Source organism: Ricinus communis, chromosome 9 (genome assembly GCF_019578655.1).
Source record: "Ricinus communis isolate WT05 ecotype wild-type chromosome 9, ASM1957865v1, whole genome shotgun sequence".
Classification (NCBI taxonomy): domain Eukaryota; kingdom Viridiplantae; phylum Streptophyta; class Magnoliopsida; order Malpighiales; family Euphorbiaceae; genus Ricinus; species Ricinus communis.
Window position 1 is genome coordinate 9,623,450 of NC_063264.1, and position 13,292 is coordinate 9,636,741.

General features: G+C 27.7%; 1 protein-coding gene across 1 annotated transcript; it reads right to left on the reverse strand.

The window, feature by feature from the left end:
- Positions 1-2,572: 2,572 nt before the first annotated feature.
- LOC8262001 (G-type lectin S-receptor-like serine/threonine-protein kinase At4g27290) lies at positions 2,573-6,783 on the reverse strand. Its single transcript, XM_015728442.3, has 7 exons — positions 4,790-6,783; positions 4,579-4,704; positions 4,233-4,390; positions 3,944-4,154; positions 3,588-3,825; positions 3,243-3,393; positions 2,573-2,985 (listed from the first exon to the last, which is right to left on the reverse strand). Exons 1-7 carry the CDS (start codon positions 6,036-6,038, stop codon positions 2,680-2,682), a joined length of 2,439 nt encoding a protein of 812 aa, XP_015583928.2. The 5' UTR covers positions 6,039-6,783; the 3' UTR covers positions 2,573-2,679.
- Between the last annotated feature and the right edge of the window lie 6,509 nt (positions 6,784-13,292).

Sequence of the window (13,292 nt, forward strand, 5' to 3'; positions counted from 1 at the left end):
TATTTTGTTCAAACTTCTTTCTCCCCTGGGTATGTGTTTGGTATTTCCATTTCAATCAAGCAGCAGATGGAGAAATCATCCTTACCCGAAGATTCAAAGTCAAATGGTGGGATAAATTTAACCACCAAGATAAATTATCTCTAAAATCAGTCCAAAACTTCCTTTCAAAAAATAGCTTCTTGCCACCTCCAAAAGAACAAACCACTTTCCTGGCATAAAAGTCCTTCATAATTCCAAAGCTAGCAGCAGCTCAAACAGAAGAGGATTTCTTACAATTAATCAAACAATTGTCGGAAACCGCTTCTTCTAAAGGAAAATCAAAAGCTTCATCTTCCTTCTCCAACACCAGCTCAGCAGCAATCGACCTAGATGGTGACTCAAACGAGGATGATTGTTTTGGAATTTTCAAGCCCATTAAATGACATCCCTTTAAAGCCCATGGGTTGAAAACCAGAAATGGCAGCCCAAGATATTTTTGTAATGGGCCAAAAGGCCAATATAAAAAAAAAAGATAAAAGAAAAAGAAAGAAGACATAAGAAAAGCAAAAAATTCTTTCAAAGAATGACCGACAACTTTCTAAAAAGGCGTAAAGCATCATTACAAGACTCCAAAGCAAGTGGAATCATCTTTACTCCACTAAGAAGAGTATCCAAGGCTCGAAAGTTAGCATCCAAAGCTTGAAGACCTCTATATAAAGAGGAGTTCTCCTTAGTAGAAGGCAGACTGAAAAATACGAAGAAGAGCCTCTTCTATTCTTCAAGTCGCATAAAGAAGAAGAAATATAGAGAGAAAAGAGAGAGATTAGAGTGAGAGAGAATAGTTTTCCTCTTATATTCTTATCCTCCTCTTGTAAGTTTATATTTCTTTAGTTTAAAGCTTTCAAAGTTACATTCAAAGTTTGTATATTTGTTTAAAGTTTGTGTTCAAAGTTTGTGATTATCAATAAAGTTCATCTTCTTCATCTTCTTTATCTACCATTTTTATAGATTTAACAAGCGTATGCTCTGTGCTTGCCTCGTCTGAGGATCCTGCACATCAGAAACTTGTTGATCTGTTTCTGTTTTGTCTATCTTGGTATCAATAAATAGAATCACTACAAGACATATGACATATTAACTAGTATTATAAATTAGACATTCAGTTTTATAATTAAAAGAATGAAAATCTTAAGAAAAACTAATTATCAAGAACTTAATTTTTTTTAATTTTATTTTATTCAGCTCCTAAGTTTTATTTTATTTATTAATTCTTTATATTTTTATTTTCGTTTGGATTAATAACTTCTTATATCTAATTCATGAAATTTTTATTTATTCTACAAGTCTTTATACTTTTATTTTTATTTTTATTAAAAATTATTTAATTTTTAATGAAAGTAACAATAAAAATATAAAAATTCAATAAAATAAAATAATAATTAAATAAAATAAAACTGAAAAATTTAAAAGATCAAAAATATATTTTAATATGATATTAGAATAGGAAAGAACATTTGTGGTTGGCATTTCTTCGAATTTTTACTTTTATGTAAAGTGTATATTTATCTCTGATTATATAAACTCTAAACCCGTAAATTTTTAATGAAAACATTTATATTATATATACACACAAACACATACGAAAAGAGCTAAGCAATTTTTTATTTCCATAAATTTCTTGTAATTTTTTATATTACAAAATAAACATCCACTATTGAATTAAAATTTAAACACTCTTGAAATGAAATTATTATTTTCACAATGATAGAATAGAAAATGCTCTATAAAATAATTTCTTTTCTTTCTTAAATCTATAAGAGATTTCAACCTGATATCTGACAATAGAACTCTCAAACTTTCAATGTTAAAATGTTAGCTTGAATCCAAGCAAATAAATTAATTAGAAAGAGAAACATTCTTTTTTCTTTTAACAAAGAAATAATTATGATGGAAGCATGCTGCTGTATTCCTCTACAAATAAAAATATTCAAACATGCTTGCTTGTGAAGGGAAAAGAATATCAGAAAAGAAGAAAATGTTACTTTAAAGATCCTCTAAAGGACCCACAAAATGTTTTCCTTTTCTCTCATTAAACCTAATCCAACTTGTATCTAATTAATTCTTTTTTATTCTGAAAGACCATAAAGAAGTCTACTACTAATAGATTACCTCTTAAGTTTCCAAGAAGACCCGCCAACTGGAAAACAGGATAAAGCTAGAAGACTTTTGATTTCATTTTCATGCTTTTGGCAGTTATTTCCATGAAGAACAGATAAGAATTAGAAAAAAAAAAAAAATAGAATATGTCAGCTTTTTAACTTGTGAAACCCCAAAAGAAAAGATGAAGTGGTGGATCAATTTTTCGATTTCTTCTTTCTTTTCCCATTTGGAAATCACATGAAAATGTCACATCTGCTCCAAGTTTGGTGATGGTATGTGATCATTTCAGATTGTAGAGAAATTTCAACATTGGAAAGGCACATGTTACATAAGCAATTAAAGTCCTTTTCCAGACTAAACTTTTCACATCCACTAATGCAATGCATGTTTATTTTACTTAATTTCTAGAAAATACTGAAACTCTCAAGCATGATTATATTGAAATATGATCATATATTTCTTTAAGTAGTTGTTACCAAACTTAAGTGGAAAAAGAGATAAGACCCATAAATTTGCTAAGATTTTGATGTCAATCAAGTTCTATCTTGGCTCTATCAATGTGCTAGAAATTTCATTCCTTGACCAGACCCTTTCCTTGCTTGTAGAAGAATCTGCTTCAAATGGATCTCTTTCTGTATAAAATCCAGGCTGCTTTGGCTGAGGCAGTGAACTCTCACTCCCCAACATTACAACCACAGCTGACATGTCTGGCCTGTCATGCGGCAATCGTTGCACGCATAAGAGACCCACTTGTATGCACCGCAGCACTTGAGATACAGAATACTCGTCCTGTGAGAACTTGTCAAATAGTTCTAAAGCCCTCTCTTCCATCCATAGCCTCCAAGCCTAAAACATTTAAAGAGTACATGTTAGCTGAACTCCATATTTATTTTTATACTCGTTGAGTGGATAATCTTTAAATCACAATAGTAAATTTATTCATGTGTGTTTTCCCAAAGAAAGTAGAATAATAACACGAGAAAATTCCTTTCCCAGTTAAGGTGATCGACATCCTCAAATGAAATTCTGTGAAACATGAACACAGATGATGCTAGACGAAGAGGAACTGAACTTATTTATCTTCTTTCACGTTGTTTACTTACATGTCCAAGAAGGTTGAGACTGTGATCTAAATGGCTAAATCCTCGATTTCTCTTTCCACTAACAATTTCTAGTACTAATACACCAAAGCTGAATACATCAGATTTTACTGAAAAGAGACCATCAACTGCGTACTCCGGCGACATGTAACCACTGCAGGACAAGAATATTACAAACATAAGGATATTAGAAGAAAAATCACATCTAGTTATTTATGATGGAAAATCTAACAAATATGAAATCAATTTAAAGCAATGTAAATGAGAAAATATAATCACTGGTAAAAATTGTCTTTAGATTAATACACATAAACTGAAATTTAAGCCACCAAAAAATAGTTCACTTACTATGTTCCAACTACTCGTTTTGTATTTGCAGCATTTTGATCTTTACCAAATGTTCTAGCCAAGCCAAAGTCTGAAATTTTCGGGTTCATATCACAATCCAGTAAAATGTTGCTAGCTTTTAGATCTCTATGGATAATTCTCAATCTAGAGTCTTGATGAAGATAAAGTAGCCCGCGTGCAATTCCACCAATGATTCGGAAGCACATATGCCAATCTAGTAACGTGCTTCTCTTTTTATCTATTAATTTCTCAACACGGATAATACATTGTACACATTAATTAAATTTTTGGATGGAAAGAACCAAAGCAACTTTTATACTTTAAGCAACAAAGAACAATGAGTAAACAGGCCTAACCAAAAATAAAGGAGTCCAAGCTTTTGTTGGGCATGTATTCATAGATCAACATTTTTTCATCTCCATGAATGCAGCAACCAAGAAGCTTCACAAGATTCCTGTGCTGAAGCCTTGCAATCAAAATAACTTCATTTTTGAACTCCTTTCCTCCTTGTCCAGATGTTTCTGAAAGCCTTTTCACTGCAATTTCTTGTCCATCTAACAATGTACCCTGGGAAACCTCACCAAGAAAATGTTACTTCATCTTTTTAAGAAGAGAGCCAATTTAAGCATGATATTTATTTCTTACCTTGTACACAGGTCCAAAACCACCTTCTCCTAGTTTATTGTAATTTGAAAAGTTACTGGTGGCATTTCTTATAGTGATTAAGTCGAAGGCAATTAATTCAGTGTCTTCCTTTGCACCATTATCACCATAATTTTCTATATAAGTCTCTTTTGCCAGTCCTGAAATGATGTAAAAGTGAATTGCGAATGATGACACTAGTAGAACAAGAGGAACAGCTGCAATTCTGAGACACTTTCTGCAATTAATCTCCAAATTTTTATTTTCAAAGAAAAATGAACTAATTTAATGTACTTGTTTACAGCATGTAACAAAGTTGTGATATAATATCAAACAAATAATAGTTTACCTTGCCCCAAAATATTTCGCTTTCGTTTTCGTGTGTACAAGAGTGATCCTAGTGCTGTCATACCCATGCCTATAATAAGACAGCTGACTATAATTGCAACTCTTTTCCCATGGGATTTCCCTTTTGCTGAAAGAACAAAAGTGGTGTTGGTGGATATTTCATATCATTAAATGCCAAAATATTATCCTAAAATAACAGAAAGATACAGTACCTAGTTCTGAAGCAGCAATTCGTATATACAAGTCTTGCCCACCTTCGGTGAATTTCCTCATGTCAATCAGATGATCAAACCAAAGCAAACAACCTGATCCTCTAATATCAGAATTTGCATATGCCAGGCACGAGCAATTTCGTAGGCACATTCCCTCACACTCCTTCAAATCCATGCTCATATCAACCCAGGAAGATGATGTATCAGGTAATTTCATCCCTTTAAGCTTCCGGAATCCATCTCCAGTATGGCAGCTCAGTTCAGTTCTTCGGACACATCCATCTGACCAATCTGATGCACTCCAATCTGTTGGGGATTTGGGTACAAATCCTTCCAAGCATGAACAGACAGGATAGCTATTGATGTTGCAACTGGCATATGCGCCACACAACAGATAAGTGTCACATTGATCTGTTGGCACACTAAAGAATAAAGTCCAACTCTGTGTTCTGTCAATCCAATTATGCCTCTCTAGAGCACCCTTTTCACTCACTATTAACCTCGAGACAACTGAAGTATTTTTGAGTTCATATGAATAATAAATTTCATGCTTATTAGATACAAATGAAAAATTAAATACAGTGTTTGGGTTCAGCTGAGGACTCCCTGTAAACTGGAGGCCATTCCATGGTCCACTTCTAACCTGTACTGCATCTCCTTTCTTCATAAAAAGTTGAGGAAATCCACGAAGATCAATCAAGCACGAAAAATTACCCTGAGCTGGATCATCTATGCTCTTCCAAGATGTTAGATACCTATTCAAACCCTTATCAAGATTCCATCCAAGTTTCATGCTTGGTAACAAAGTGTTATATGGAAAATCAAAACTTTGCCATACTATGTTATCTGGGTTGTTGCCATTACCATCTTTAACAATAAGATTTCCTGAATCTAAGAGCTGCAAAACAGGATTCTTTGCTGTTCTTGATGAATTGGATGACCAAATTATACCCTTTGTGCTATTCTGAAGGATGATAACTCCTTGTTGATTGACTTGTAGAACTCCTAAGTTGTCAAAAGATGGAACTTCTCTGTTGCCTACCCAAACAACTGTCTTAACTGGTATTCTTTTATACCAGATTCCCAAGTATCTGCTTCTTGAATCACCTTGGCTAAAGAACCCAAGTTCAAAATTTCCATCAGCTGATATCAAAGTCTCACCATCTTTCATGGATTGACCTGGGTATAAAGTTTCTAGTTGTGCAGCAGAGACTCTTAACATGAAGAAGAAAAAAGAGAAAAGAAGCATTGTAAAACAATTAAAAGTTGTAGAAATTGCATCAACTATGACAAGGTTGTATATCGATTCATGTACCAGTTACTCAAACTGATAGTATAAAAAAAATCAAAATAATAAAAATGTATACATAGCATGTATAGAAATCTACATTCAATGCATGAAGAGAGAATCACATGTATGTGCAAAAAATTGTTTTTGAGTTAATCTTTAACAGAAAAATACAAGAAGTAAATTGTTATTATTACTATATAAATTGTATTCTTGTATTCTATGACACAAGAGATTTCACTTCTGACACTTCTTGTGGCTATAACAAAGTAAACCCGAACCCTTACTTAACAAAGCCTCATTGGCGCAATGCATCAAACACTTAGTGGGTCTTGCTTAATAGTCAATAATAAATCACCAACTTCCCTAAATAGGATTAGAGAAACAGAACAAGCCCACCGCCAGCAGCAGCTATCAGCATAAGTCAACAGCATAATATCCTTGTTTACTCCAGTGGCATCCTTCAATTCCATATTTATTTTTAGTGTACTAAAAATTTATCTCTCCAGTAGAGGGTCAAAGTATGGAATTTGACAGAAATCCTCTTATGGTGTAGGTGTAGAAAGGAATCCCATTTTCGCTGCAGGAAATAAATTTGGAAATCAAAATTACTTGACTTTCTTTTTCTTTTTGTAATTTATTTTATGAAAGCAGTTCCTTAAGATAGACGACATTCAATTCTGGCGCCAACTCTTGAAGTAGATTCACATTTCCTAATTTCTATAATAAAGAATATTTTAAAAAATATTAAATATAAATATTTTATTTAAACTTAATATATTTTTTGTATTTTATATTTTATTTTATTTTTATTTATATAAATATTAATAATTTTAATTAATAAAAAAATAAGAATTACAAATATCAATTAAATTAAATACATAGCAATTTGTAATGCATTTATTAAAATATAGAATAGAAAATAAATTTTAGCTCTCCATATATAGAGAAATAAATTGATTTTTCACCTTATATTTAAAAAATAAAAAAATTATTAGATTATCATTTTATAGCATGACTCTTTAAAATTAAAAATTTAACATATATAAAAAGTGCATTAGAGATGCTCGAAAAATAAATTTTTACTTTTATTTCTTTTATGTATTTTTTTAATCTTTTAAACACTTTTAATTTAAAATTAGAAAAAAATAAAAATAGAGAGTAATAAAAATAGAAATAATTATCCTTTATAAATTATTTAATTTATTATAAAATAAAAATCAAGTTTATACTATATATATATATATATTATTAGCAATTTAAAAATCGAATCAAATTCTTTAAGAAAGAAATTAGACTAAACTAGTCGGTTTAATTCAGAAATCAGTAATTTTAAACGGACCGTAATCTTTTAAAAAAGAATTAGACAAAACCAGTTGATTTAATTTGAAAATCAATAGTTTATCTATCTTCATAATAATAGAATTTTTGGTTAAACCAATTGAATCGGATTGAATAGTTGAATAAAATATAATTCAACCTGTCTATTTACGTATATTTGTAAAAAAGAAGAAAAAAATTATAATACCAAAAATTAGATAATCTTATATTATTAATTAAGAATCTAAGATTGAAAATTATTGATTGGCATTTATTTATGTTATAGTTTTATAAATCATTTCTTAAGTCCGCAACCTAATATATGCTAATACTACGTTTTGGTTTAAATCCATAAGAGAATTCATTTCATTTAAGAAAAAAAATGAGAGAATAGATAAAATAAAAATAATTAAATTGAAAGAGATATTTTGATGTTATGAAATGTATTAACTTACTAACGTGGAATTCATTTGCAACTCTACATATTCTTTTAGAATTTAGTTTAGCTGTAACCAATTCCACACAAATTTAATTATATAGAATACTAAATTAACTTTTACTCCATTTAAAGCATATAAATTTTATATTCATAAATAAATTTCATAAATTTTATAGATTTTAACCAAATATTATATAAATAAAATTAATTTCTATAGAACTGATAGCGTCCTCAAACTAATTATTTGATAATATAATATCATAATTTTGGAGCCGAGTAAGATGCACAATATGAACTAAAAGGGAAAATTTTAGTAAATTAATTTTCAAATTCAACCAACACTAACTGAAATTTAGTTTTTACTACAGTATAGAACCAAGTTCATTAGGATCTGTTATTTTGATAGGAAAATAAAGTTAAAAATTATAAGTCATGAGAATTTAATAGATGATTTCTTCTTCTTTTTTTAAAGAAAAAAACAATTTAAAATAAGAAGTTGAATTTAAGAAAACTAGATATAGAGAAATAAATTGTAAAATAGTGTCCTATTAGAATTAAATTTTTTGAATTATAAGTATTATATAAATAAAAGTTACAATCCAAAATTTAAGAAATATTTTAAATTATACTTGTTAGATTTCAACCATTTAATTTAAAATAACGATTGAGAATTTTTTTATTTATATATAAACATTTAATATATAATCAATCTAGAACATGCTGACTAATATTTGAATATAACTTATTTTATTTAAATAAATATTATACTATTTTATTTTCAAATTTAATAGATAAAATTCTAATATAAATATAATTATGAGATTTAAATTTTAAAATTAAATTGAATAATGAGAATAAATATTAAAAATTCTAAAAACTAATTCCATATTTGTTGAAATCCATAAAATAATTTACTTCATTTGATAAAAAAATATAGGAAAAAAATAAAATAAAAATAATAAAATTGAAAAAATATTTTATTATTATATAATATGAAATTCATTAGAAATTATATTTATTTTATTAAAATTTAATTTAATTATAATAAATTTTATACAAATTTAATTATATAGATTTTTAAATTAATTTTTATTTTATTAAAAGCACATAATTTTAAATTTATAAATAAATTTTATAAATTTTATAAATTTCAACAAAATACAATAAAAATTACAAATCTCACCAAAAGAACAAACCCAAATATTGGTGTCATAATTTTAGAGCGCAGCCCAAAATACACTAATTAATATTTATAAAATTTTAAAAAATCACATATCAGTTTATAGGAAAAAAATACATAATACATATTTCTAGATGGTCAAGCTGGACAAAAGAGATTTTATAATTCTTAAGAATTTCACAAATCATAGACTAGGTAGTCTCTGCTATTTCGTACACCAACGGGTAACTCCAATTAGAAATGGACGAGCAAACAATAATAATAATAATAATAATAATAATAATAATGTGGTCTAATTGTCATTGTCAAGATAGAGGGATAAATAATTGATGCATTTACTATTCCTGAAGTTGGACGTTAATTCAATGATTTGGACAGTGAAAACGTAGAAAATTTTGATGGCATTCGGCAAATATGAACATAAGGATGAGACGACTCAGTATGTCAAAAGACTCAACTCGCCAGCGCACTTTTGAATCCACCAGCTAATCCATCAACTCCCCAAATCATATCCCCAAGGACCAAAACAAATGCTGACTTGTATCAGTTAGCTGAGGGGTTAGTGACTTAGTCCGCTAGGCTTCAGGGTGTAATTATATATTATATGTTGAATAAATCAGTGCGTTGTCTCCAGAGCTATGAGATTGCTGATTCCAAGCCCAATTTGGAAAAATATAAGACCCTGGAGTTCACAAAAAGCATGCTATCTCAACTTCTTCGATTTAATACTCACTTATGGCCTTTAGTTGTGCATGCACATTGCCTACTGTACCATATTTCATATGTTTCCTGTTTTCCTTCTTATATATCTCTCACTTCTCCACTCCTACTTTGCGTTGAGAACTGGGTTTTCTCTTTTTTGCCTCACTGAGTTGCAGCCTGTTATATATATATTCTTTACATTTTTCACTCTATCTATAAAATAATCTACAAAAGAATAACAAGTTAACTCTTAGAAGTCACTTTGAGGTACTTGAAAATTTTGCACAAGCATTCTCTTTCACAATAAACCTTCTGACGGATAAAATAGAGCTGGAACGCATAAATTGTTATCTAATGAAAACAAAAAGGAATAGAAAGACTCCTAGGAAGTTACCTGTGGTGATCTTTGGAGGGAAATTTCTTGGTTTTTCTTCTTTGCTCTTCGTTTCATCAAAATTCACCAACATTAAGCAATATGATAAAAAGGAAAAGAAAATGGAAAGCATGGCAAGATATTTAATTAATAATTAAACCTCATAAAACTCATCAATAAAAAAAATTTAAAAAAATTCTAACCTTAAAGACTAGCTTTGCCTAAAGAATAAAAAGGTTGTTTTCTTTAAAAATAATAATTAAAAAAAAAATCCAAGGCATTAAATTAAAGTTTGTGAAATTGGAAGTGTGAAGGGCAGGTATGGTCACAGGCTAGTTCGGGTTTAGACTTAAATCGGCTCAGATCAGCCTAAAAAATTAGACCACTACCGGTTTCAAGCTGTAACAAAATTGAATCAGTTGCACCAATAGACTCAGTTTTGTTTGTCAAAGCTGGAGAAGGAAGCTAATAGTAATCTTGAATGATGCTATCATTAAAAGAGAACGAGAGATCAAGTGAAGCCAGGAGTTTAGTTGGCAACTACTTTTTAGAATTAAAATCTATTATATAATTAAAAAATAATTTATTATTAAATATAATATTAAAAATAAATTTAAGATATATCTTTTGGAATTAGTATTATTATTTAATTAAAAAATAATTTATTAATTAATAATTTAAGAATATTAGTTATGATGGAGAGAGTTAAAATTGTCATTAATTTAATGAATTATTAAAGCAACAAAATAACCGGTCTAAATCAAAAAAATTAATTATATAAACTTAGTTTCATGAAATTCAATTCAACTAATAATAATAATAATAAATGAATGAATTTATTGGTTGAATTATGATATAATGATAAGTTCCATATGATGATTTCTCGTGACCGTATGTCACGGGAGTTTTATTTTGTTCGTAAAGTTAGCCTACGTGTAACACGTGGCTGTTATGTTGAAACTTTCTAAAAGCAGTCTTAGCAAAGATTCTCTACTGCTAAATTGCTCTCCTGCTAAAGTAAATGCCCTGGCAATTTGGACAGTCAATTGGGTCTCCCATTTATGATAAAGGGTAAACTATATTTGATTAAATTTTTTCAATTAATAACTTCTTTAATTTTTATTTAGAAATTAAATATATTTAATTTAAATTTTTAATAAATAATTTTTATTTAAGAGTCAATTATATTTAATTATTTTTTTAAATAATATTATATTTTTAGATTTTAATTAAATTATAAAAATTAATAATAATATTTATTTTACTAATTTACTGATAATAACATTAAATGTTTAAATTTTAATTAAGTTATAAAAATTAATAATAATATTTATTTTATTAATTTGCGATATCTAGTGACGCTATATAAAAACGTATTTATAAAATTTAAATATAATTTAATTTATTTTTATAATATTTATAAATCCTTATATTTTATAATAATTTATTGAATTTGATTATTGCTAATTATAAAAATAATTAATATAGATTTTATGAGGTATAAATAAATTAATTTATAGATAAATTTACTATAATGCAAGGATTTTTTTTATCTTTTTAACTCTAAAAATATTTATGAGGATAAATTTAAAAATATATAATATTTTATATTTAAGTGATATAAGTCAAATATTTAATATTCATATGCAATTCGTTATAGCTTTTTTTTTATTTGTACTGAATTAGAATTTCATTAAAATTATCAATAAAATTTTAAAGTTAGAATATTAATTTATTTTTTAAATAAAAAAAGAGAATGTTACTAATTGAAAACTGAAATAATTATTAAAATAAAAAGAATTGATATTTCTGATTCTTAATAATTATAAGCCTCACTTTGGTAATAATAAATATGAGTGCTACAAAGAGTTAATTGATTATAAATTTATATAATCAATATTAATAATTTTATATATAAAAAATAAAGTGAAAAGAAATACAAATTAAAAATTAAATTAAAAATAATGAATATTATAAATTAAAAATCTTAATTATAAAAATAATATTTTTAAAATAATAATATTAATATATTTAATAAATAATTACATTAATTTTTATATTAAATTATTTTAATTTATTAGTATGTGAAGAAAAAATATAGTATTATATATATCTTTGTCACTAGTTGTTGGATACTTTTGAAGTTTCGTATTTCATTTCTTTTTAAAGAAGGTTTTGTGGTTCCTTCCTATCCAATTGTCATGATTCAAGCAAAAGTTTCTACAATAGAACCTCGATAAATTAATAATTTCGATTAAATAATAATTTCTTTCGGTCCCGACTTGGACTAATGGGATAAAATAATAATTTCGATAAATTTATAAGATAATAGTTTTTAAAAAATTCCTTAAGCTCCATTGAAAATATAAAATAATAATTCATTAAATACATACAAAAATTACATATACTGTGTAAATTCATAAAATAAAGCACTTTCTAGATAACTTCTATTTTTAAATTTTATTCTTTTTTAAAATATGTATCTTTAGTTAATTGTTTCTTCTTTGCAAGTGAACTAAATTTAATTTCATCTTTAACTTTTTGTAAAGCATACACCACATATGGTATATTTTTCTCATGTTGAAGCAAGTAATTTTTCAAGGTTCCCACCGCAAGAAAAGCCTCTTTTGGAGAAACATGTGGTAAAACATTACTACCATTTGGATCTTGATCGTCGTTAGCTGGCACACTCATTACTTTTTCAATAATTTCTTTATTTTTTGGTGATTCCATTAAAGTTTCATTTTCACTAGGATAATTCAAAATCTGCTCAACGTTCATGGCATTTCTATAGTACATATTAGAAATAACTTCTTCAAGATCATGAATCCCTTCAACATCACCAATTTCTTGTTCTAGAGGCATACCTTTCTCGGATCGAATTTTGCAATATTTGAAACAATTTGTAATAGTTGTTGTCTTCACAGTCAATATTTCAAGCAGCATTAATAAAATTGATAGCATCTAGCACATTAATTTTTTTCAGGATTTATTGCTCTCATCTCATGGCCTTCCAAAATGCTAGAATAAAAACGACGCTGATAAAAAACCTTAAGTGTTCGAATAATTCCAGCATCACATGGTTGAATTTCTGATGTTGTATTTGAAGGCAAAAAGAATAATTTAACATTTCTCAAGCCTTCGATAACCTTGGGATAGGCTGGGCAATTGTCTATGATAAGCATCACATTTTCTATCGAT